Raw genomic sequence first — 27,174 nt, 5'->3', positions numbered from 1 at the left:
TGTGTTTGCGACGTGTGTGTTTGCGACGTGTGTGTTTGCGACGTGTGTGTTTGCGACGTGTGTGTTTGCGACGTGTGTGTTTGCGACGTGTGTGTTTGCGACGTGTGTTTGTGGCGTGTGTTTGTGGCGTGTGTTTGTGACGTGTGTTTGTGACGTGTGTGTTTGTGACGTGTGTGTTTGTGATGTGTGTTTGTGGCGTGTGTTTTTTTATTTGTGTTTGTGGCGTGTGTTTGTGACGTGTGTGTTTGTGACGTGTGTGTTTGTGACGTGTGTGTTTGTGACGTGTGTGTTTGTGACGTGTGTGTTTGTGACGTGTGTGTTTGTGGCGTGTGTTTGTGGCGTGTGTTTGTGACGTGTTTGTGACGTGTGCTTGTGATGTGTGTTTGTGCCGTGTTTGCCGTGTGTGTTTGTGACGTGTGTGTTTGTGACGTGTGTGTTTGTGACGTGTGTGTTTGTGACGTGTGTGTTTGTGACGTGTGTGTTTGTGACGTATGTGTTTGTGACGTGTGTGTTTGTGACGTGTGTTTGCGACGTGTGTGTTTGCGACGTGTGTGTTTGCGACGTGTGTGTTTGCGACGTGTGTGTTTGCGACGTGTGTGTTTGCGACGTGTGTGTTTGCGACGTGTGTGTTTGCGACGTGTGTGTTTGCGACGTGTGTGTTTGCGACGTGTGTGTTTGCGACGTGTGTGTTTGCGACGTGTGTGTTTGCGACCTGCGTGTTTGTGACCTGTGTGTTTGTGGCGTGTGTTTGTGGCGTGTGTTTGTGGCGTATGTTTGTGACGTGATTGTTTGTGACGTGTGTGTTTGTGACGTGTGTGTTTGTGACGTGTGTGTTTGTGACGTGTGTTTGTGGCGTGTGTGTTTGTGACGTGTGTTTGTGACGTGTGTTTGTGACGTGTGTGTTTGTGACGTGTGTGTTTGTGACGTGTGTGTTTGTGACGTGTGTGTTTGTGACGTGTGTGTTTGTGGCGTGTGTGTTTGTGGCGTGTGTGTTTGTGACGTGTGTTTGTGACGTGTGTGTTTGTGACGTGTGTGTTTGTGGCGTGTGTTTGTGACGTGTGTGTTTGTGACGTGTGTGTTTGTGGCGTGTGTTTGTGGCGTGTGTTTGTGACGCGTGTTTGTGGCGTGTGTTTGTGACGTGTGTTTGTGACGTGTGTTTGTGGCGTGTGTTTGTGGCGTGTGTTTGTGACGTGTGTGTTTGTGGCGTGTGTTTGTGGCGTGTGTTTGTGACGTGTTTGTGACGTGTGCTTGTGATGTGTGTTTGTGCCGTGTTTGCCGTGTGTGTTTGTGACGTGTGTGTTTGTGACGTGTGTGTTTGTGACGTGTGTGTTTGTGACGTGTGTGTTTGTGACGTGTGTGTTTGTGACGTGTGTGTTTGTGACGTGTGTGTTTGTGACGTGTGTGTTTGTGACGTGTGTGTTTGCGACATGTGTTTGTGACGTGTGTGTTTGTGACGTGTGTTTGTGACGTGTGTGTTTGCGACGTGTGTGTTTGCGACGTGTGTGTTTGCGACGTGTGTGTTTGCGACGTGTGTGTTTGCGACGTGTGTGTTTGCGACGTGTGTGTTTGCGACGTGTGTGTTTGCGACGTGTGTGTTTGCGACCTGTGTGTTTGCGACGTGTGTGTTTGTGACCTGTGTGTTTGTGGCGTGTGTTTGTGGCGTGTGTTTGTGGCGTATGTTTGTGACGTGATTGTTTGTGACGTGTGTGTTTGTGACGTGTGTGTTTGTGACGTGTGTGTTTGTGACGTGTGTTTGTGGCGTGTGTGTTTGTGACATGTGTTTGTGACGTGTGTTTGTGACGTGTGTTTGTGACGTGTGTGTTTGTGGCGTGTGTGTTTGTGGCGTGTGTGTTTGTGACGTGTGTGTTTGTGACGTGTGTTTGTGACGTGTGTGTTTGTGACGTGTGTTTGTGGCGTGTGTTTTTTTATTTGTGTTTGTGGCGTGTGTTTGTGGCGTGTGTTTGTGACGTGTGTGTTTGTGACGTGTGTGTTTGTGACGTGTGTTTGTGACGTGTGTTTGTGACGTGTGTGTTTGTGACGTGTGTTTGTGGCGTGTGTGTTTGTGGCGTGTGTTTGTGACGTGTGTTTGTGGCGTGTGTTTGTGGCGTGTGTTTGTGACGTGTGTTTGCGGCGTGTGTTTGCGACGTGTGTTTGTGACGTGTGTTTGTGACGTGTGTGTTTGTGCCGTGTGTTTGTGACGTGTGTGTTTGTGACGTGTGTGTTTGCGACGTGTGTGTTTGCAACGTGTGTGTTTGCGACGTGTGTGTTTGCGACGTGTGTGTTTGCGACGTGTGTGTTTGCGACGTGTGTTTGTGGCGTGTGTTTGTGATGTGTGTTTGTGGCGTGTGTTTTTTTATTTGTGTTTGTGGCGTGTGTTTGTGGCGTGTGTTTGTGACGTGTGTGTTTGTGGCGTGTGTTTGTGGCGTGTGTTTGTGGCGTGTGTGTTTGTGGCGTGTGTTTGTGGCGTGTGTTTGTGACGTGTGTTTGTGACGTGTGTTTGTGACGTGTGTTTGTGACGTGTGTTTGTGACGTGTGTTTGTGCCGTGTGTTTGTGACGTGTGTGTTTGTGACGTGTGTGTTTGCGACGTGTGTGTTTGCGACGTGTGTGTTTGCGACGTGTGTGTTTGCGACGTGTGTGTTTGCGACGTGTGTGTTTGCGACGTGTGTGTTTGCGACGTGTGTGTTTGCGACGTGTGTTTGCGACGTGTGTTTGCGACGTGTGTTTGTGGCGTGTGTTTGTGGCGTGTGTTTGTGGCGTGTGTTTGTGACGTGTGTTTGTGACGTGTGTGTTTGTGATGTGTGTTTGTGGCGTGTGTTTTTTTATTTGTGTTTGTGACGTGTGTGTTTGTGACGTGTGTGTTTGTGACGTGTGTGTTTGTGACGTGTGTGTTTGTGACGTGTGTGTTTGTGGCGTGTGTTTGTGGCGTGTGTTTGTGACGTGTGTGTTTGTGACGTGTGTTTGTGGCGTGTGTGTTTGTGACGTGTGTGTTTGTGACGTGTGTGTTTGTGACGTGTGTTTGTGACGTGTGTTTTTTTATTTGTGTTTGTGGCGTGTGTTTGTGACGTGTGTGTTTGTGACGTGTGTGTTTGTGACGTGTGTGTTTGTGACGTGTGTGTTTGTGACGTGTGTGTTTGTGGCGTGTGTTTGTGGCGTGTGTTTGTGACGTGTGTGTTTGTGACGTGTGTGTTTGTGACGTGTGTTTGTGGCGTGTGTGTTTGTGACGTGTGTGTTTGTGACGTGTGTGTTTGTGACGTGTGTTTGTGACGTGTGTTTTTTTATTTGTGTTTGTGGCGTGTGTTTGTGACGTGTGTGTTTGTGACGTGTGTTTGTGACGTGTGTTTTTTTATTTGTGTTTGTGGCGCGTGTTTGTGACGTGTGTGTTTGTGACGTGTGTTTGCGACGTGTGTTTGTGGCGTGTGTGTTTGTGGCGTGTGTTTGTGACGTGTGTTTTTTTATTTGTGTTTGTGGCGTGTGTTTGTGGCGTGTGTTTTTTTATTTGTGTTTGTGGCGTGTGTTTGTGGCGTGTGTTTGTGACGTGTGTGTTTGTGACGTGTGTTTGTGACGTGTGTTTGTGGCGTGTGTTTGTGGCGTGTGTCTGTGACGTGTGTTTGCGGCGTGTGTGTTTGTGACGTGTGTTTGTGCCGTATGTTTGTGACGTGTGTGTTTGTGACGTGTGTTTGTGCCGTATGTTTGTGACGTGTGTTTGTGACGTGTGTTTGTGGCGTGTGTTTGTGGCGTGTGTCTGTGACGTGTGTTTGCGGCGTGTGTGTTTGTGACGTGTGTTTGTGCCGTATGTTTGTGACGTGTGTGTTTGTGACGTGTGTTTGTGCCGTATGTTTGTGACGTGTGTTTGTGGCGTGTGTTTTTTTATTTGTGTTTGTGGCGTGTGTTTGTGACGTGTGTGTGGCGTGTGTTTGTGATGTGTGTTTTTTATTTGTGTTTGTGGCGTGTTTGTGACGTATGTGTGGCGTGTGTTTGCGGCGTGTGTTTGCGGCGTGTGTTTGTGACGTGTGTGTTTGTGACGTGTGTTTGTGACGTGTGTTTGTGACGTGTGTTTGTGACGTGTGTTTGTGACGTGTGTTTGTGACGTGTGTGTTTGTGACGTGTGTGTTTGTGGCGTGTGTTTGTGACGTGTGTGTGGCGTGTGTTTGTGGCGTGTGTTTTTTTATTTGTGTTTGTGGCGTGTGTTTGTGACGTGTGTGTTTGTGACGTGTGTTTGTGACGTGTGTTTGTGACGTGTGTTTGTGACGTGTGTTTGTGACGTGTATTTGTGACGTGTGTGTTTGTGACGTGTGTGTTTGTGACGTGTGTTTGTGACGTGTGTGTTTGTGGCGTGTGTTTGTGACGTGTGTGTTTGTGACGTGTGTTTGTGACGTGTGTTTGTGACGTGTGTTTGTGACGTGTGTTTGTGGCGTGTGTCTGTGACGTGTGTTTGCGGCGTGTGTTTGCGGCGTGTGTTTGCGACGTGTGTGTTTGTGGCGTGTGTTTGTGACGTGTGTTTGTGGCGTGTGTTTTTTTATTTGTGTTTGTGGCGTGTGTTTATGACGTGTGTGTGGCGTGTGTTTGTGATGTGTGTTTTTTATTTGTGTTTGTGGCGTGTTTGTGACGTATGTGTGGCGTGTGTTTGCGGCGTGTGTTTGCGGCGTGTGTTTGCGACGTGTGTTTGTGGCGTGTTGGTGACGTGTGTTTGTGGCGTGTTTGCGACGTGTTTGTGGCGTGTGTTTGTGGCGTGTTTGCGACGTGTTTGTGGCGTGTTGGTGACGTTGTTTGTGACGTTGTTTGTGACGTGTTTGTGGCGTTGCAGGCGGCAGAGCAGGCCTCACGAGGACATCATGGGCATCCAAAACAAAGGCTCGGACCAGTCCCAGGGCAGCTCCGGCCTGGCTCAGGGGAAGAGCTTCCTCCTCAACAAGTTTTCGTCCCTGAACCAGCGCGTGAAGCAAACCAAGAGCAACGTGAACATGGGGCCCCTGGGGAAGCTCGGCGGCCTGACCAAGCCCGACGTCAAGGCCAACTTTCTGAAGCCGAACCTGCACGTGACGCCGTGGAAGTCCGACAGCAGCCTGGAGACGTCGGACGGGAACCCCGGGGCGGCGCAGAAGAGTCTGGGGGGAGCGAACTCGGAGATCTCCTCGGATTCGGACTCCTACAACTCGGACCCGGAACACTGCGCCGAGTCGTTGGAAAACGTGGACTACGTGTTGCCCAGCTGCGGCATCGTGGCGTCCAACCCGCGCCTGGGCAGCAGATCCCAGTCCATCGTTGGCGCGGAGCTCATCATCCCGTCGGCGATTCGGGTGACGGGCTGCGACGGGAAACAAGAGGACAGTTTGGACATTACCGAAGACAAATCGCCGGGCACCGCCTCCGTCGCCGAGGAGGCTCTGCTCATCGATTACGGGACGCCGATCGACGCCTACTGCCACCAGTTCGTCCAGGACGCGCAGACGATACCCGTGGAGGTGTTCGGGGAGCGTCCCCTGGCGGCCAACGCGGCGCCCGCCCCGACGTCGAACTCGGACAAGCCCGGGTCGGAGGCGGGGTCGGGGGAGCCTCAGCCGCCGCGCCCGTCCCAGCTCGACGTGCAGTCCTCTACCTCGTCCGGCGCCGGGCTCTCGGTGCAGAAGCCCTCGTCGGCGGTGTCGGGCGGGTCCCAGCGGAGCGCGTCGTCGCTGGTGGAGGGCAGCCTGGGCCCGTCACCCGCCGACAGCAACGGCAGCCGGGTGGTGTCGCCCTTCGCCAAAATCAAGAGCTCCATGGTGCAGGTGGCCAGTCTGACGCAGGCCGGCCTCACGCAGGGAATCAACTACGCCGTGGCGAAGGTGCAGAAGAGTCCCGATCCGGATTCAGTCAACGAGGTCCAGGAGAACGACCTGCGGGCCATGTTCACCCAGTGCCAGACCAGGATCATCCAGATCTGAGCCCGGTCTGGACCCCGGTCTGGACCCCGGTCTGGACCCCGGTCTGGACCCCGGCCTGGACCCCGGCCTGGACCCCGGCCTGGACCCCGGCCTGGACCCCGGCCTCTGTAGCAGGGCGTTTCCTGTCCGTCAGTAGCAGAAGTCTTCAGAGCCGGAGACAAAAGCCCTTTAGTGAAACCTGCCTTTTCCTGTTCATATTCCTCCAGGACCGGGTCATGTTTACGTGCACAAACACCAGTGTCCTCCCCGTGTTCTGAAATCGAATCATGTTTTCGAGTCTTTTATACGAGAATGAGTCACTCCAAAGCGCAGCGTGTGGAGTGAACGACCTCAGAGCCGTTCTCACACACGAGGCGACATGACGGCGTCAAAGAGCCGGTAACAAACTTTTCCATATTGTGAACGAATAAACACGGCAAGTCTGTGAGCGCAATTATAGCCAAAGAAATGTAGAATCCAGACGACTCGAAGGCAATCGATTTAAACACAAATGAGAGCGGCGTTTCAGAGCTCATCGATGGTTTTAAACATTGTGAGCCGTATTGACAAAAGTTAACGTTTTTGACAGATGATTTTGCGTCCATCCAACAGAAATGTGTTTGCAAACGTATTCATTTATGTTAAATTATCAGACAATTGTGAAACGTCTTAATAATGAATGACAAAAGTGCAGAAACGTCACCTTATATACTCTTATTCAAACGTCCTTTTTGAATTGACTATTGCTCGTCACCTTCATCTCTTTGGACCAGACAATGGGACACTTTGGAGTATTTTGTGCGCGTAAACATGTCTCCACGGCGATCCTGCAGCTCCGAACAAGCCTCGCAGAAGGTGAGCGGCCGCGGGTGGAAACTAGCTTTAGCGTCGTGACCCGGTCGTAGTTTTATACCCGGCGTCGTAGGAAAAAAACACACCAAATAATCCCTCCAAAAGGAAACTTAGAACCCTTTGTAAAGCTGTTAAACTAACGACGAGACAAACTGTAGTGAATATCATCAATGTTGTCATGTACTATAGGAGATATACAGTAGAGGAATATTACTACTCATTTATTCATGTCTGGGTGTTGATTGTACAGTGAGAATCCTCTGCTTTTTGCCCTCGCTTTTGAATTTAATAGTGAGGTTATATTTTAAAATCATAGCCAGAAAATGACTGGTTACGGCCGGAGCGTAGCGTATACTGGAAATACTACGTGCAGGAATATGTTGGGTTACCACGGCGACACGAGCGCTTTACGCACGCCCCCAAAACTGATGCTTATTTGCCTTAAACGGAGAAGGGAGGCGGGGTTATGTATATCAGGTATTTATGGCAAAATCTACCTTTTTACGTCCGTTGTTACATGTTACATTTGTACTGCGTAAAGATATTATTATTATTCAGGGTTACTGTACATGAACTGCGATGAACGCCCTCTGTCCTGGGATACTTGGCGGCAAACGAGGCACTTTATGTGGATTTGTGTCGACCCGTGCGAAGGGTTTTAACGGGTTTTGAGAGCTTTTAGTCGCAGGCGGTGAGTGGTTTTAGTCTTAAACGGTGAGTGGTTTTCCAAAATGTGGTTGGAAGTGTTAAAATGACCTCGAAATTATGATTATTTTAAGCTCTGTTCGAGAAATGGGTGTTTTTATACGAAGAACCAATGCTTTTTATCGACGTAAAAGACCAAAAGTGGTTAAAAAACGCATAATTTATACGTGAATTCAAACTTTCGCTTCACTTTTTGGCTTTGTGGTTCGTGTTGAAAGAACTTTTACAATTTGAATTAATTTATTTGACCAACGACGCACAAAAACCTTATAATCCACGAACAGATTTGATGCTACTGTTAAAATGTTTGCTGAAATTAGGAGGCAATTTAATGCACGTTTTTGTCCTGTAGTAAATCCATCGTGCTGTCCTATTTTAGACCTGGTTTAGCTCTAGATTAGACCTCAAAACGTCTGGTTAGCCCTGGTTTGGATCTGGCGGGACTCTTTTTGGCGGGAAGCGTGCAAAAGGCGATAAAACGTCGCCCGAATCGCCTCGTTTTCCGCGCGAATATCCCAGATAGACGGCCACACACACACAAACGCACACAAACCTTTCTTATTTTTGGTTTTATCTCGTTCACTTCTCGCATTTGTCACCAGCAAAAGGAGGAAGGAGGCGTGGGTCCGACGGAGGTGCGTATTTGTAGTTCTGGGAGTGGGCTGCTGTATGGTGTAAACTGCTGCCAAAGCGACGAGGGCGGCGTGCGTTTTTAACATTGCAATTTAAAAAAACTAAAAAAACAACAGTCCTCGAACAAGTCACTCCTCTTAACGGACTTTTGATCTTCGACATTCCTGGTTTACGGGGACGCTGTGTGGTGTTTTCTAAAGATGTGGCCGTCGTTCTCGTTCTGAGATTTTCCTTCAGTTTTTTGACACAAAGTGCTTTCGTAAACAGACCACCTTTTTTTTTTTTTTTTTTGGTTTTGTTTTTCCTTTGTGGTTGTCGTACGCTCAGTGGACACTTCGTTTGAGACGCGCTTCATGTGGAACAACTGTCACTCACAAGGCGTTAAGAGGTGGAATATGTCGTTGGCGTAAAACCGTTACGTTGAGCTGTAGTTTGGTGACGTCTGCTGGAAAGTGTCGTTTGTAACCAAGAAATGGCACGTTTTTTAATTTATATTTATGCTATTTGTGAATATTTTTTAACCTTCTCCAAACCTCTGGCTTTAGTGTCCGACGTGGGCCGATTCGGTCTTCATCAGAGTATTTTTAAAGTCTTATTTTAACAACATCGGTTCCGCTAACGTTCCGTCTCGGTTCTTCTGCTCCTGAGCACGTCTGGGATGAACGTGTCCACTGAGCACGTCTGGGATGAACGTGTCCACTGAGCACGTCTGGGATGAACGTGTCCACTGAGCACGTCTGGGATGAACGTGTCCACTGAGCACGTCTGGGATGAACGTGTCCACTGAGCACGTCTGGGATGAACGTGTCCACTGAGCACGTCTGGGATGAACGTGTCCACTGAGCACGTCTGGGATGAACGTGTCCACTGAGCACGTCTGGGATGAACGTGTCCACTGAGCACGTCTGGGATGAACGTGTCCACTGAGCACGTCTGGGATGAACGTGTCCACTGAGCACGTCTGGGATGAACGTGTCCACTGAGCGCTCTAAAGATCCTCCATCATCACTCGTGACTTTTGGGTCTGAAGTTTCTTTTGCACTGAGCACATCCTCGATCGAAGTGTCCTGTTCTGACTGTTGTCCTGGTTTTACACATTGTATTGTATATTAAAGTATCCTATTTATTCTTATCCTCTTTGGGCGTGTTACTTGAGAAAAGTGCACTGTACACTTGTCTAAGGTTATTCCATTGGAATAAAATGTATATAAATGACAAATGTGTCGTTTTTGTTTTACTAGAAAGATGAACGACTCTGACATTTGTGTGATTAGTGAGTGTGCTGTGGTCAGTCTGGCCCCTGGTGGTCAGTCTGGCCCCTGGTGTGACAGTGCAGTTCATTATTCATTCACTGAAATGTTTATCGCAGAATACTTTTTAATGACAAAACGTTACATTTTGTGTTTCGGTTCTGGAGCCGATGATCCAATAACAGGCTGAGCTGAAGACGGACTAAACCAGCAGATAATAAACCCAAAGGTCTCACTATAATGTGACAAAGCCAATAATGTCCAGTTTAGATTATGCAGCAATTTTGAAACTAGCACCACTATTACCTCAATATAATATATACACCACTTAAAATGGTTGGTAAAAGAACATATACAAAAACGAACCTTTTATTCTATTTAAGTGTTTTTCGCATCTTTAGTTTACTCCGTGTATTTAGATTGATTCCTACATGTTTGAGTAACTCAGGGCACAAAAAACAATCTTTTGTTTGTCACTATGAAGAGGCGGAGCTTATCAGATCTGCACTTTTGAACATCAATGAATGTGTTTCTTTAACTGTTTTAGATCAATATTGCGGTTTACAGTGAACAAAATGTAAACTGATCCACTTTTTTACAAATACCAATTGAAAGGAAAATCCACAGAAGCGCTCGTCCTTTTTGAAACATGAAAAATATTTATTACAAACTTCTTTTAGTAACAAAATCACCTATAAACATCTTCACCCGTCGCCGCGGTGCGTTCAGGGCTCGTTGCCGTTGACGCCCCTGTGCTGCTCCACGCGGCTCGTCCTCAGAGACTCCAGGTGTTTGGCTTTGGACCAGGACTCTCTGTTCAGCGCCGTTGCGCCCACAGAGAGAGACAACAGCCTGAGACCAGAGGAAGACATTTAGAAACGTACTTAATGAAAGCCAAAGAAAACTGCAGAAAACGATGCAATAAAACAAGGAAAAGACAGTTGCGTGGCCTCATTTCTCAGCGTTACTGCAGTATTTAGCGTGGTATTTGGATGTTGCAGTTACAGATATGAAAATGGATTTGTGTGAACGTGGTGAAAGCTAAAGAGAGAGTGACTTAATGAACGCCAAGGAAAACTGCAGAAAAAGATGCGATAAAACAAAGAAATGACCGTCTGGGCCTCATTTCCCTGTGTTACTGCAGTATTTAGCGTGGTATTTGGATGTTGCAGTATTGGTCGATGCAGTTACGATACGGAAACGGATTGTGTGAACTCTCTCTTTAGCTTTCCCCAAGGAAAACTAGAAAAAGACATGACAAAACAAAGAAATGACTTTCACGCCGCCTCGTTTCTCAGCGTTACTGCAGTACTTAGCGTGGTATTTGGATGTTGCAGTACTGGCTGATGCAGTTACAGATATGTTTGTGTGATATGTTTGTGTGAACGTGGTGAAAGCTAAAGAGGGACAAACACTGACCGCGCCACGACCAGCAGCCGGTGCAGGTCTTCAGCTGAAATGCTCTGGGGGTCGTCCTTCCTCATGTCCACGAAGTCGTCCTCCACGAACTGAACAGAGACGATCAGAGGAAACGTTTGAACAGATAACGTTACGACACGGCCGACTGGTTACCAAGGAGACGAACGGAGTATTGAACGTGAATAAACGCAACACAAATTTCAAAATAAGTCATTTTATCTCAATTTAATGACGATTCATGACTATAAACAGCCCTGCCACGAGTTGGCCACTGTCCAGGGTGTACCCCGCCTAAGGCCCAAAGTCACTGGGATAGGCTCCAGTCACCCACGACCCCGAAAGGGAACAAGCGGTAGAAAATGGATGCATGATTATAAACAGTGCATCATGTTCTTTCAGTCCCAGTTTCCAATACATCACTATTACTTTAGTTCAGGGCTATTCAACATAAGGCCCAGGGGCCAAATAGGCCCCTCCAAGCAATTTAATCCGGCCCACAACCCATTTTCCCAATTACAAAAACAACAACTGTGGTTTACTGGTTTACTTGTGGGTTAGTACTAGTTTAGACCTGGTTTGGTTCTTGGTTTAGACCTGGTTCAGACCTAGTTTAATTATGGTTCAGTTATGGATGGGCAATTTGTGAAAATGACAAAAGAAATGTGTGTAAAACATTTTGTATGTCATTTCTCACAAAAATCTAATCCATCAGTAGTGATTATAATGTATTCATTTATTAAAACAGTGTCGGGGATATTTAATGTGACCCAAAATGTTGTTAGTGTTGTTGAATAACCCGGTTTAAGTTTGTCACCAAATCAAACTTCAACAGCCTGATAAAAGAGCACTTTACAATGAGAATGACTTTATTAGGGTCTAGAGTGAAATAAAATGACTTATTTCTGCTTCTTAAACAGTCACAATGATTATATTTTAGTCTTTACGCCAATATAGTGACCTGAACCACAAACGCTCGACACACACGACGTAGATTGAAGTCGTTAGATCGCTGCAGTCCTCACCTTGGTCATTTCCTCAGAGATGTTGTAGTCCAGGAGCTGGGCCAGGCCCACGTAGGTCCTGAACTGGTTTATCTGAGCCGAGGAGGTCTGCGGGACGTGGAGGCCGCTCAGGCGCTCCTCCATCTGCGACGGAGCGAGCTGAGGCTGGAGCGGAACCCGGCAGTCGGACTGTGGAGGAGGAAACGAGGAGGAGGAATTGAGGAGGAGGAATCGAGGAGGGAATGAGGATGAGGGAACGAGGAGGCGGAGCAGCAGGAGGAGGTGGATGAGGAGGGGGGGAACGAGGAGAAAATGAGGATAAGTCGCACCAGCAAAAAAATGCATAATAGATGCATAATGCGGTTGCAAGTGTGAAAATAAAAAATAATATCACATAAGTCGAGTATAGTATATAAGTATAAGTCGCACCCCGGCCAAAACTATGAAATAAGGTGCGACTTATAGTCCGGAAAATATGGTAAATGTTCCAAATTGGTGTAAAAATGGCCAAAACGTCTTTTTTTTTTATATGAAAACATGGCTTGAGGAAAAACTTGCAATACATTTATTTCTCACATTTATGTCGGTAAACTACACAAGAAGTTTCAAATCAATATCTTTAATTGCAAGATTTTGTCCTATCCACAGCGTTGGGACCAGCGTTTATCTCACGAGCAGCAAAAACACAACCTCAAACTTTTACTTTGTCGACTCCGTGTCCGTTTTCATGTCGTGTCAAACTGTGGCCTGTGACTTGAGCCGGACTCTTGAGGACCGCAGCTGCTGCCATGGCGACGGCCCAGGAATAGAACGACAGACACACACACACACACACACACGCGACGCACACCGGTACGAGCTGGAGTTCACGTTCTAGAACAGTTTCTACTTTCTTTAACGAGACGAGGCGCACAAAACAGACCCAGAGACAGTTTGGAAAGACAAACACGTTCTAAACTTGGATTAATCCCGAAATATCACAAAATCAGAAGAATCCAGATGGTTTTGACGCATGCGAGTGACATCAGAGAACATTTTATACTTGTGTATTTAACAGGAGGATTTATAAAAGACACTTGGCATTTTGATGAAAGGCTAAATCCTGATGTTTAGTTTTTAGAGAAATGTTGACATGCACCTGATTTTTACTTTTTTTAAAATGTGAAACTACAACAGAATTACTCGATGTTAAAAACTCACTGCGACGAGTTTAAAAAGCACTTTTTCACGAGTTTAACGATCTCTGAGCATGTGTTTGCCGTCCTGGATAAAGCGAACACGCACTTTCTGCCTCTCGAAGAGTAAACCGCTTTATATTTAGATGCGGAGAAAGCGCTGTGGTCTCATTTCCACCTGAATAAGACGCTTTTACATGTATCTGCACTAGAACTAAACAGATTTAACGTCATTGCCGTATTTTCCAGACTTTTTTCATAGTTTTGGCCGGGGTGCGACTTCAGAGCGACTTATATGTGATATTATTTGTTATTTTCACACTGACCACCACAAGAGGGCGCTCTAGGCTCTAAGCGACGCAGAAGAAGAATCTGCACTTCCTCTTCCTCTGGAGTTTGTGGAGTTGTTTAGAAGTGACACAGAGGAAGAAGAATTCAGTGGATTTAGTGATTTGGGGTAAAACTGATGCTTTGGTAAACTTGTTAGCATGTTCTTTATGCTATAGTTATCTGAATAACTGTTCATATGTTACGTTAACATACCAGACACTTACCACAGTTCTGTCTGTGCCTCATGTAGCTGAAGGTGTTAGCGTTAGCATACGTACACCTATTCACCATGTTCTCTCATCTCTTATTATTGTAAACTGCATTGCAACTTATACTCCAGTGCGACTTATATAAAAATGATTCTTCTCTATTATGCATTTTTTGGCGGAAAATGTGAAAAATTGTGTTCTGGTTCCGCTTTTCACATTTCAAAAACTGCAAAAATCCAGCACAGCCCCTTTAAACACGTTGCCACTCTATTCTTTTTAAGAGACACAAACAAAGTCACATTTCTAAACCACAAACTCCAAACAATTACTTATTTTTGTGTTTGTTATAAAGACTTCAGTTCAGTTTGAATGCTTCTGGGCGTCGCTTGGATTTCTCAGAGTCGGGAGTGAATTCAGTCGTTTATCTGATTTATGGTCACATTCTGGAATAGTTCTCACACACACACACAACACACGCACACAACACGCACACCCTCATGCACACACACACTAACACGCACACACAACACACACACACTAACACGCGCACACACACACTAACACGCACACAGACACTAACACCCCCACGCAACACACACTAACACGCACACCCCCACACAACACGCACACCCCCACGCACACACAACACGCACAACACACACTAACACGCACACCCCCACGCACACACAACACGCACAACACACACTAACACGCACACCCCCACGCACACACAACACGCACAACACACACTAACACGCACACCCCCACACAACACGCACACCCCCACGCACACACTAACACGCACACCCCCACACACACACTAACACGCACACCCCCACACACACACTAACACGCACACCCCCACACAACACGCACACCCCCACGCACACACAACACGCACAACACACACTAACACGCACACCCCCACACAACACGCACACCCCCACGCACACACTAACACGCACACCCCCACACACACACTAACACGCACACCCCCACACAACACGCACAACACACACTAACACGCACACCCCCACGCACACACAACACGCACAACACACACTAACACGCACACCCCCACGCACACACAACACGCACAACACACACTAACACGCACACCCCCACACAACACGCACACCCCCACGCACACACTAACACGCACACCCCCACACAACACGCACACCCCCACGCACACACAACACGCACAACACACACTAACACGCACAGCCCCACGCACACACAACACACACTAACACGCACACCCCCACGCACACACAACACACACTAACACGCACAGCCCCACGCACACACAACACACACTAACACGCACACCCCCATGCACACACACTAACACCGCCACACAACACACACTAACACGCACAGCCCCACGCACACACACAACACACACAACACGCACACAACACACACAACAGACCAAGGTGACATCGGCCCCTCTTTTGGTCCTGCACTGTCATTTAGGCCCCCGTCCCTGGCCCCACCCGTGTCATTTATCATCTGCATCAGTTTTATTACTATCTTAGTGTGTTATTACTCTTCATTATTTGTATCTCGTCAGCGTCATCACGACACTAAAACGATTTCGATATCACAGTTATGATTAAAAAAAGCTCAGGTTTAAGTCAAGGTTTTAGCCATTTTCAACACAAAATCTGACAACACTTTCTTTATGTTTCCGGGTGAGCTTTATGCTAGATCTGGAATTAATAACTGTTTGTAAAAAGGTAAAATTTTGAGTCTTTTTTCTTGTATCGATACTTGCCCAAATGAGTATCTCGTTCCGATACTAGATTTAGTATCGATTAGCATGTCATTTACACTTATCCATGTTGATTTCATCTTTTTTGTTAAACTTTTTCCCTGCCAAACCCCATCGTCAAGGGAATTAAGAGTGGAGGAAATGTAAAAACAAAAACACTGTAACATACAAAACGCAACTTAATAAATACTTAAATATCGACTCTTTCTGCTCGTTACGACGGATAAAAACTGCAAAAGAAAATGGCGTTGTTGTGGTTATTAGCTTCTCCACAACTCGTTCTCCTCTTTCTGTGCGACTGGAATCGTCACGGAGACAGACGGACGGCGAAGTGACCAATCCCAGAGCGAGCAGACGTGCAACGCGGCTGGAGACGACCTCACGACGACCTCTGCCGCGTCATTGTGTCAGCGCGGGAGGTTTAAAGGATTAACGACGGGAAATCCTCAAATATTTACATCCACAATATTAATAGACAATGATGGTTTTGTTTTATCCGCTTGATTCTGTGCCTAAGTGGCTCCAAAACGATTAATTTTTGGTTGATTTAATTATCAATACATCGATATAAAGTACCGAGTTTCATGCAAAAATTATGTATACTTTTAATATTTTAGTCTCATTATCATAACTTTTAATAAAGTTTATTTTTTAGTTTATCTGCATATTTTTTATTCATTTTTTTGATTGTTGTCAAAACATTGTAACTCAATAACAATATTATTCAGACATTATTTTAACAAATTCATTATTTTGAAGAATGTGCTGGAATGTGTCTAAATGTCATGGTTCAGGTTCAAAACGTGACTGAACCATAAAAATTAAAGAGCAGAAATATCACTTACACCCTTGTTTAGGAGACACTAACCATTTATTTTTGTCTCTTTTTAATACTTTTTTATAGTTTTAATTATAGACAATATACTCAATATCAGATTTTTAATTAGTGATTTCTAATTAAAAAAAACTCCCTTCTCTAGTTCAAACTGGAGTGAGAATAATGATTTTATGCTTAGGGTACAAATCTTTATCGTGAGTTTGAAAACATTTAAATACAAAAATCACTGGCATTGCCCATCATTAGTCAATACAACAAACTCATCCTCATCAAATAGACTTAGCCCTTGGGCAACGTGAACGCTCTGCTAGAAGCTCGTCATCGTTTATGGATTTAAAAAACGACGGTTTTCTGAGGTTCAGAGAAGACGACCTCATAAACACGATTAAAGAAACGAGCGTAAATGAAACACTTTACACCTGCGGATTTGCTTCATTTTGGAACCTCCGCGCGCTCCTTTCGGGACACGAGTTGCGTTCCCACTTGCTAAGTTGGCGGCCATCTTTAGACCGGCTCAATTGACTGTGCGTTCACACTCCGGAGCGAGACTGGGGCCAATCCGGATATGACACTCCGCCGCCTAACGGACACTCATGTTAGCAGCCTGGGTTGCCCCTTTAAGAGAGGGGGGCATTGTGGGTAGCCCGGAAGTGTGTTTTTGTTTTGGTTGTGTTTTCGGGGCGCGCGTGTGTCTGCCGCCGCCGCCTGTCCGTATGCTCTCTGCATCCTGGTTCATGTAACTAAATAAAGAGTCATAGCCTGCTCAGCCTCTGCACTACGGTCAGATTACTGGGCAGGGGGAGAATGTAACACTCATATGCCGCTCTCGCTCCTGGCTGTTCCCACTCGCTCCGGAGCGAAACCGGGGCCGCGGCCGGTGCGAGTGGAGCGGCTCTAACCCGGCAATTTCACTAGTGGGAACAAGTTGGAGTGAACTGATCCGGGACTAAAAACGCGAGCGCAGCTACACTCTCCCCGGTGTGAAAGGTGCGAGACACAGGCGGCACTCACCGGCAGCAGAGAGCGTCCCTCGGAGGAGATGAGCACATTAATATTGCAGGGAAACTCCATCTGGTGGTAGTTAAAGTCATAATCAACCTTCTGCCACGAGATCAGGTTCCCCAGCGCGGTCACGTTCCTCACACCTGATCAGAGAGCACACACAGTCGTCAGGATTCAACAGCGACTCGCGCTAAAACGACAAAAACGGAGCGCGCAGAAGACGTGTCATGTGCTTCTGTCGGCACAGTTATAATCTATGACACACGTGGATCGTTATTTGACATTCTGGACGTTTTAAATTACAATATTGACCTAAAACAGTTGAATAGCAGTATGTCATCAGAACGCAGCTACAGGACACTGCCGAATTCGATGTATGAAGAGCGTAAAGAGAATAAAGACGGCTCAAACTTGCACGAATCACAAAGTTTAAGTAAACGAGAAGGGAAAACTTAACAAAAGATCGTAAAAAAGCTGCAAAAATACTGTATTTCTACTGCGAACTAAAGAAGTCCAGAGAAAACTTAGCTCAAGACGTGTCCTCGGGATCTGTACAAGCCGCGCCATAACGAGTAGTTGAGAAGATGGTTAAAGCTGCATTATGTAACTTTTCTGGTTCCGTTTGTCTCCGTGTTGATGCTACACATTATGGCATTCGAGTTAAATATCCGGCATTTATTGAATTACAGGCGTTTTTCTTGCTTTTAAAATACATGTCACATTGGGCCTGGATGAATTTAAAGGCATTTTATGGATGGAACAAGCGAGAACATCTCTATGGAGACAAGAAAAGTGACATAGTGCACCTTTAACCATGACGACAGGTTAAATGTGACCAGATCTATTAATAACTTGTGTCATTTCAACCCTGAAGCTTTAAAAAAACGACAAGTTCAAAGTTCACGAGAGGGAGGAGAGTTCACCAGAGCGTGCGGAGGTCCCGTGGCGCCCCCCGGTGGTGCACACGGGTCACGTCTCGTACCTGTGGTGTCCAGCTGGCCCTGCTCCAGCCGGGTCTCGTCCAGAAAGAGCGAGGTGTTTTTGCTCAGCTGCAGCGCTCCGCTCAGCAGGCGGTTGGCCGTGTAGTCTTTCTTAGGCACCAGCCGCATCTGGTTCATGTTCTGCAGGCTCATGGGGAGGTAATAGGACTGGGAAAACACAGGGAAAACAGAATACTTTTCATATTACTTCAGGAAAGCCAAAGCTCCTGTTGCATTAAACATAGTAAAGGGAATGACAATTTAAATCATCCGTTAAACCTGTCTTTTACTTTGAAATGTGCAGATGAAAGAAGCGTTGAGGATGTGATGACGCGATGCTTCTCAAAATAACAGTCTCTCTAAATAGTGGAGAGTTGGATGTACTTTTCAGTGTTTAATTTTACAGAGACAAACTGGAACATGTCCCTCTTCACTTCTCTATCTGAGACCAGGACTTGAGAACCAATTACAAAAGCTGGATTCATTTTGTACAAGGACTGTGGGACTGTGGGACAGTGGGACTGGGGACTGGGGACTGGGGACTCGGGACCTCGGACTGGGACCTCGGACTGGGACCTCGGACTGGGACCTCGGACTGGGAGACATGTCTTGTGGCGTGTGTCTCAGTCTTTAAAGCCCAAATAATGATAAACGATTGTTTAAAGAGCAAACAACTTGATTACAATTATTCAGATTAACAGTCGAAGTCTCGATTTAAGTCTTCATTCATTAAAAAAAAGCTAGACATTTCTTTCCCTGTCGAACGACGCACTAGAGATGCCACAACATCCCATTTCAGTGTTTTACGAATATTGTAAAAATGGAAAAAAACATCACAATTTAAAGATTTCTCAAGATCAACAGTGAACACTTTCATTCATTTCATCCCCACGTTACTGTTCCTCCCGTTTGTGACCAGCTTTACGAGTCAAAAACGTACTTCACAATTGGATGAGTATTCTTTTAACCTCAGACCGATCTAAAAACACTTCCTTTTCCTTCTAAAACCGTCACGTTCTTAGTTCTTACGATTACACTGTGACCTGAATAACCACGATCCTCGATGAACCTAAAACTCTTGCCCTCCCGACGACGCGTGAGAAAGCGTTTTGTTGGCGTCGGCACTCACGGACGGGACCAGCTGCTGTACGATCTGGTAGAGTCTTTCGCTGTAAGAGTTGGCAGCCGGGCAGCCGCTCAGATTCAGGGAGAACTTGCCCAAAGGCAGCACATCGCGACGAGAATAACTGCGGAACGACAAAACGCACGGGTCAAAGTCGCGCCGGGAACGGCAGAATATCGCAGGCTATTCCACGGGCGCTTGGGTTACTCACACGGTGGAGATGAGGTGGAGGACGAGATACTCCGCCGCCAGCGCATCTCCCAAGAGAACGTGAGAGAAGTAGGACAAGAGCTCGGCCCGGACAGAGGGGAACTCGGCGAGGGTGGAGGACAGAACTGAGGAGGGATCGGAGAAGTCTTAATGTCATTTTACCCCATTGTTGTGAGAGAAAACATCAGGATTTCACCGTTATTCATGATTATTGTGGACATAAAAGTGTGATATCTTTCATTTTCTTTCATTCTCGTGGTCTGAGTCAGTTAAATGTGACAAGAACAGCCAAATTAAAAAGGTTATTGACATTTAAGTGTATTTTTTTGGACTTAAATTGAATTAAAAATGCTTAATTTTGTCACGATTATTAGTTTTTGGTTCTTACGATTACATTTTGACCTGAATAATCACGATTGTCAATTAACTCGATCATCTAGACGTCCCTATGTTACACTGGAATGACAAAATATCTGATTTATATCTGTGTCTTTATCAGTTCAGTACATTTAGTTCAGATGTGGTTAAAGGAGGTTTGATTAAATACGTATTTTAAGTGACAGAATCCAATTAAAATGCTATAAATGTAAAGTTATTTAAGCCCTTCACCGCGTCACGACAAAATATAACTGTAAAATGAATACAAAACCTGCAAAGCTCTTAATGTAACAGATAAAGAGCAACTTTGACAGCATATGGCCGTGTTTCTGTCATAAGTAGTGTTATTTTCACAAAAACATGACTCGGTGCTGTGGTCTGTGGTCTGGACTTACAGGCGCCGTGCTCCTCCGGCGTCCCAGGGGGCAGCAGAGGGTTGTTGTGGCACAGGGGTCGGGCGTGGAGCATGTGCAGGCGCGGGACCAGCGAGGCGGGGGGGCAGTGCACCCGCTGCTCCTCCGCCGTCTCCATGGAGTCCGAGGGGTCCAGGAGGGCGCTGCTTTCCCTGAGTCAGACGGGACCGGGTCAGACGGAGGTCGAATTGAGTTTGTGAAAGCGCGTCGCACATTTCTTGCACTCGAGTCATTTCAAACCACGTCACCATATCACATTTTAGTGTACGATTATTATTATTATTATTATTATTATGATTATTAATTATTTGTTATTATGATTATGATTATTATGATTATGATTATGATTACGATTATGATTATTATTATTATTAATGTTCGGGGAAAAAACAGCACGATTTAACGATTATTTACAATTACTGAGACCAAACAACGGTGAAATCTTTTGTTTCCTTTCATTCCTGTGCATCACAAACAGCCAGATAACAAAAGTTCTTTACATTTAGGTATATCTTTGGGTCTTGGATTGAACTATAAAATACTTAATTTTGCTTCTTAAATTGTCATGATTATTACTATTTTGGTTCTTACTGTTATTTGTTATAATGTGAGCTGAATAATCAAATAATCTGCAACTTGGCTCCATAGTATAAGTCACACCAGCCAAAAAATAGAGGAGAAAAAAAACACACATAAGTCGGATCTCTCCATGTTTTTTGTAGTTTTTCCATCACCGAGGAGGAGGGTCTGAGGACAGGGGACGCTCTGGGACAGTTATCCATGTGCTGAATCCCTGTGAATGTTGTTAATCAGCTAGTATTATTGGACTGTGGCACCATTTTATTTTCGGCTAGCATTAGCATCTTGTAAACGCACATTCTCCGGCGATTACATTGTAAATTAGGCTTCAACCCACTGTCTGAGTGTTTCTTTTCTCTGATTGTTTGCACGGTCCGCTACATCTTTGTTTCGGTTTAAATGGACTCTAAAAATTCAATTACCGTATTTTCCCGAACATAAGTTGTACATTTTTTCATAGTTTTAGCCGGGGTGCGACTTATACTCCAGAGCGACTTATATGTGATATTATTAACTCGTTATTTTCACAGTGACAATAAGAGGGCGCTCCAGGCTCAAAGCGACGCAGAAGAAGACTCTGCAGAGTTTGTGGAGTTGTTTAGAAGTGACACAGAGGAAGAAGAATTCAGTGGATTTAGTGACTTGGGGTAAAACTGATGCTTTGGTAAACTTGTTAGCATGTTCTTTATGCTATAGTTATCTGAATAACTTAATATGTTACGTTAACATACCAGACACTTACCACAGTTCTGTCTGTGCCTCATGTAGCTGAAGGTGTTAGCGTTAGCATACGTACACCTATTCACCATGTTCTCTCATCTGTTAATATTTTAAACTGCATTTCAAGATTAAATGTCTGTTCTTGGTCTTAGATTTTATCAAATTAATTTCCCCCAAAAATGAGACTTATACTCCAGTGCGACTTATACATGTTTTTTTCTTCTCTATTTTTCAGCATTTTTTTCATGCCATTGTTCGCCTGACATCACAGATTATCGAGAGTATAGCGTGAATCTTACTTTTCGTCCGCCAGAGCGCTCAGAGCCGGGCTGACGGACAGGATCCCGTAGACCTCCAGCACGTCGTTGACTTTAAACTTGTCCCAGTCTTCGTAAACCTGCAACGACACGGCAAAGACGCATTTCGGTCGACTGGGAGCGCACAAAAAGACGTGTGTGGCTCGCTCCGGGTGTGGGGTGTGATCTCACTTTGACGAGGCAGGACGGGCCCCTTTCTCCGGGCAAAGGGAAGTTCAGGTCGAGCGGCGCCGCGGTCGAAGTCCGGTTCGACGGAGCTTCCGTTTCTTGCCGTTTGCAGTCGCCGTTTCCGTGATGTTCCGTCTGAGGACCTAAGTGTAAAGGAACACCGGTAATTAACCATCATAAAACGTAGCTAAACTAAAAATAACTTCTGTTTTTTTGCTCCTCAAGTGGCATTTTTCACTCATTTCTCGTGCAGTGACAAACATTACCCGGAGGCAGATGCATAAATAACGTTTTATGATTCACATTTAGAAGAATTCTACATCTTTTTGTCATTTATTGGAGCGACGTTTGAATATCACAGGTAAAAGTGGAGAAATCGCACAGCCCTGGACTCCTTTTATAGCCAGAGCTGCCCTGGACCACGGCTCTCGTTCCGCGCTAATGGCTTTTCTTCACAAACACGAAAGAAATATTCACAAAAGTGCGTTGCCCAAAGACAGACCTAATGAAATGCCTTCAACACTTATATAAACAGTACAACGTTCAACTATCCTATGATAACAGTGACTATGTAATACTACCACGGCCCACTACTGGACAAATAAGGGATTACATCGATTAGCTACAACATAATGTCATAACCACAATAGTTTCACGAAGCCAAATATCGTATGTTGTATCGTCAAACGTCTCAAAATAATACACCTCTTTGCTTAAATGCCTTTGTTTTGTTGCGGTAACAGCTAAAAAAAGATGTTTCAAAGTTAAGTCCCAACAGAGATCGCGTTCTGCCCGAGGTTTCTACTTTTTCCACAGGGTTTTCTGTCGTTTTTCCTCAAAGAACGATGGTCTAAATGACATTATCCATTTGCTGAATCCCTGTGAACATTGTTTAATCTGTTCCTCTGCTGTGTATTTGGCCGTTACAGAAATACATTGAAAACATTTGACTTGATCCTTTGCTCCGTTTCAGTTTCAACATAAAGAAAAAAACATTAAGCACTTTTATAGATTCATTATTTGGAATATGTCATATCCAGGCATTTAGAAATAGAACACTTTCAAAAATTGTGTCAGCCGATAAATACTGTTAATTCATAAATATGCAATAAATACTGTACCAAGAAATTAATATCGGAATAAACAACGGTGAGATCTGCACGGTTACACCCAGAGTTAGAAATCTGACTTAAAATTACTGATATTTCATGTTTTTTATTAACAGACTAATTAGTAAAAGTGAAAAATATTGACGCAGCGAATTATTTTGTATCCGACAAATACATTCTGTTATTACTTTTGTTCATTTAGAAGTGAAAAGTTAATCACTTCCCCTTTGAAACAAGTTTGTGGAGATCGTGTTTGAATCAAAAATATTGGAATCTGCAAATAACGGTCATTGGCCACTGCGGCGGCGTTGAGCGGGTTTACCGGTTTGCTGCGTGTCCATGGCGTCGCCCTCGTCCTCCTCGTAGCTGCGCTTGTGTCGCGTCGGGACGTACGACGTGGAGGGAACGACCCACGCTTGGCTGGCGGCGGCGTGACAGTGAGACCAGAGTTAAAGAGGGACAAACAAATCAAAACGCGTCCGACGATAAAGTCAAACCCATTTGGACGAAGCGAAAAGGATATGTCTTTGACCCAAGGGTTTTCCCCGGGGATCGGCACGCAGTAGAACGTCTGTCGCTCTGAGGTCACCGCGTTTTCGGACTGAAAATCGATCTGAAAAAAAAAAAAAAAAAAAAGATGCAGATTTTAAGTTGAGGAAGCGGCGACTGAAGGTTCTGTATTTTTTTAACTGGTCTTACCCCGGAGTCGGCCACATCTCTGTACTTGCCACATTTTAAAACCTACGGGTCACAAAAGGTGCAAGAAAGAAGATCACGTGAAAAGCTTTGATGTGTTGACGAATAAGGTGATGTTATAACCACGAAATTAAAGTACAGTATTTTCCGCACTATAAGGTGCACTTAAAAGCCTTTAATTTGATCAAAAAAACCACAGTGCGCCTTATAATCCAGTGCGCCTTATATATGGATTAATTCTGGTTGTGCTTACTGACCTCGAAACGATTTTGTGTGGTACACGTTTTGTTTTGCTTAATACGACTTGTATATGAAAAATAATCGAAAATAGACCGTTCATTGACAGTGCGCCTTATAATCCAGTGCCCCTTATAGTGCGGAAAATACGGTAAGTAATGACCATGATAGCCCTTTGACTGAAATATTTATTAAAGCTTATCGGAACTTTTAAGGGGAATAATATCTTAACAATTTGTACAACCGCACTACTAATTACATTCAAAATAAATGGGAAAGAGAGGGTGATTTTGTTTTGACGGACGAAGAATGGGAAATTATCTGTCCCAGCGGAGGACCACACAGTCACACGTCTGGAGTTTATTCTGTTGGAAAAGTGTGACACGTTCTTTCATAAACACCATGTCAAAGTGCTCGTTATTCACAGGGAGATTATAACTGTTGGAGAAGTATGTTTTTTGTCCTTTTGCTCAGAAATATTAGACCGAAATCAACAAAGAGCGGCAGACTGTTTTTAACAATGCCATTTTATTTGATTTCAGAATTATGTGTTTGGGACTTAAAACTCCTGCCATGGACATACTTTTGACAGATTTAATTTGGAAATAGACACATTTAACATGCTTTGGAACAAACGGGACGAAACAGGGATCAAATGGGGACCAAACGTGACCAGTGTTTGATGTTCAGTTTGCCTTGATTTTGTTTTTGTTTACATCCTGTGCTGGTCGTGTTTAATGTTCTTTGTTGTGTATCGTATATATTATTTTGAAAAAATTTGAATTGAATAGAATAGAGTAAAATAAAATACAAAGAAAAATATAATAAAAAAATAAAAACAATAAAAAAGTAAAACAAATAAATAAAATGAATAGAAATTAAAATGAATAAATGAATGAATGAATGAAAAGTAAATTAAATGTGACAAAAGAACATATCTTCACTTCTGTGTTTGGAAACGTGTTCCCTCTAAAAACTTTGCCCATTTTTTTACCCTGGTTTAACAGTGAAAGCAAATATTAATTAAATAATCATGACACATTTTCACCGACAGATTTACGAGCCGATCCTGTGGCCGCGTGGTTCTGCACTTGTTTGTAGAAATGCAGTTAAAGGAGTTAAACACAGTACACAAACTGTCCCTTACCTTTGCTTTCGTGGAGGGGTCCGTGGTCTCGTACACCCCCAGGTAAAACTCGGGGTCGAACATGTCCTGGATCAGACAGCGGAACTTAACCAGGCTGTTGGGCTTCAGGTAATGCAGCGGGATGTCGTTCAGAGACGGAACCTTGAGGTAACCGTGGCAACACAATAAATAACGTAAGCATTTGTGGATCATATTTGTAGATCGGACGCAGAGATCGCTAGGTTACCGAGGTTTGATTCTCTTTCTCTTTGAGTTGCTCTTGGAAGAAACCAGCAGCTTTCGCCTCCCATTTTGAGTCTGGGCTGTTCTGGGTTTCACCTGAAAGACATTTGTTAAACAGCAAGTTAAAACATCATTAAAGGGCTGGAATAGGTTTATCGATTAGTCACAGCGAAGCATTAACTAATTTAGTAATCGAATAATCATTATCTGGACTATTCACAGATTCCAAAACATGTCATGACTCGGACGGAGCAGAAATCGCATCAAAATGACACAGGAAAACATCAACATTTAGTGTTTTAGTAGAAAAAATATATATATTTTGTAAATGTAGATCAGGATGTCCTCAAGTAGCATTACTCTAAACAACAAATTGAGCAAGTAAATTTAGTCTACTCTATACAAATGAATTAATATTTTCCAAATCTTACATTTATTTTACAACTGAATTCGTTGGAAGGTCTGTCAAAAAATTTTATTACCCTCTTTTCTTAACTTTTGAAAAAAATATCTCAAATAAACAGCTGTCAATGTAACTTAAAAGGTGCAATATGATTTCTTGGAACCTTCCTGGAATGTTCCACTGTATGGCATTAAATGGATCTATGCCCATGGACACAAGGAGGTGACACAGTGGTACAGAACAGGGGGAAATATGACAAAAATATAAATAATCATTAATTTAACTTTTTTTTTTAAAATGTGGAGATAAACAGTTCATGACTGAAATAATTTGAAGTATTAAGTACTATTATGACAAAACAAACGTGGAATATTGCAAGCAAAGGAAACACATTGAGCAGGCAGGAGATGGACACCCAAGCAGAAAAGTTACACAGTGCATCTTTACTGTGTTGCAAGCAGGAGTACTACTAAAGTGTCTCCAAGTCAAACTAAACACACTTCTAAAAACTTCTACAGAGTTCTTGTGAAGTTACGACAAAAACAGTATAAACTTGTCAACCCAAACGTGATGCTTTGACTCAGGTTTGTTTACACAGTTTTCATAAGTTGCAAAGGTAAAACAAAAAGGTTCAGTGCAAAGCCGCATGGATGGACAGAACAGGTTAGCATGCTAAGTGGCTAACACGGAGCTGTCACCGAGTGAAGCCTGGAGCCGCAAAAACTCACCAAACATCGCCTCCACGACACTCAGCGGGTCGTCGATCCAGTCCTGCGAGCAAGGCATCTTTGATCGACGGGACGAGGTTGAGTAAAACACAATAATCGAACTAAAATCCCGGGATATTGGGCACTTTCGTTGACTTCTCCACTCGCTTCTCTGAGTGGCAAAAGCCAGGGCGGGAAACTTTCGTCATTGGGTGCGTTTGTTTTGTGAAAAGAGGTCGCTCACGTGTAAGAAAACATTTCTTTGTATTTATTAAAACTAGTATACTTACGATATATACTTATAAAATAATATATACAAATATGATAAAAATAAAAAAGTAGACTAGTAGTAAAAAAACAAACAAAAACACCTCAATATTGACGTTTCTAAGGTGTCTATAGCAACAACAACCACTATATTTTGTTTTCAATACAACTATTAAAACTTTTCGAGAAACTAAATATATTTAAACATTTTTATAATATATATAAGTAGGCTAATAGTTTCAAAAATTACATATTGTAATAACGAATTATATAAAATGGAAAGTACTCCTAACCAGTAGAGGCAGCAACATGTTTTCCGTCAACATCACGGCACCCGTAGTTAGTAGATCTACAACTCACATGTGCCTGCGTTATACATATCCTTGACGTTATCCGTTTGTTTGTA

The 27,174-nt window shown here is 44.3% G+C and overlaps 2 protein-coding genes across 2 annotated transcripts in view; one reads left to right on the top strand and one right to left on the bottom strand.

The window, feature by feature from the left end:
- Nucleotides 1–6,219, top strand: part of inpp5f (inositol polyphosphate-5-phosphatase F) — a 39,429-nt gene extending 33,210 nt beyond the window's left edge. The window contains exon 20 of the mRNA XM_072436706.1: nucleotides 4,806–6,219. Within this exon, the coding sequence (XP_072292807.1) occupies nucleotides 4,806–5,922 (1,117 nt within the window). The 3' untranslated portion in view covers nucleotides 5,923–6,219. The remainder of the gene's footprint in view (nucleotides 1–4,805) is intronic.
- Nucleotides 6,220–9,980: 3,761 nt separating this feature from the next.
- On the bottom strand, nucleotides 9,981–26,711 carry mcmbp (minichromosome maintenance complex binding protein). The gene is made up of 16 exons (XM_072437188.1): nucleotides 26,523–26,711; nucleotides 25,396–25,487; nucleotides 25,170–25,310; nucleotides 23,789–23,830; nucleotides 23,613–23,702; nucleotides 23,412–23,526; nucleotides 21,984–22,123; nucleotides 21,795–21,892; nucleotides 20,179–20,348; nucleotides 19,407–19,530; nucleotides 19,202–19,319; nucleotides 18,075–18,240; nucleotides 17,102–17,235; nucleotides 11,783–11,950; nucleotides 10,761–10,849; nucleotides 9,981–10,193 (listed from the first exon to the last, which is right to left on the bottom strand). The coding sequence occupies exons 1-16, from the start codon at nucleotides 26,578–26,580 to the stop codon at nucleotides 10,067–10,069; spliced, it is 1,872 nt and encodes a 623-aa protein (XP_072293289.1). The 5' UTR covers nucleotides 26,581–26,711; the 3' UTR covers nucleotides 9,981–10,066.
- Between the last annotated feature and the right edge of the window lie 463 nt (nucleotides 26,712–27,174).

This window comes from Eucyclogobius newberryi, unplaced genomic scaffold, assembly GCF_026437365.1.
Source record: "Eucyclogobius newberryi isolate DKJ021-1_F unplaced genomic scaffold, fEucNew1.0.hap1 SCAF_8, whole genome shotgun sequence".
Classification (NCBI taxonomy): domain Eukaryota; kingdom Metazoa; phylum Chordata; class Actinopteri; order Gobiiformes; family Gobiidae; genus Eucyclogobius; species Eucyclogobius newberryi.
This window is presented reverse-complemented; position numbering and strand designations above follow the sequence as displayed.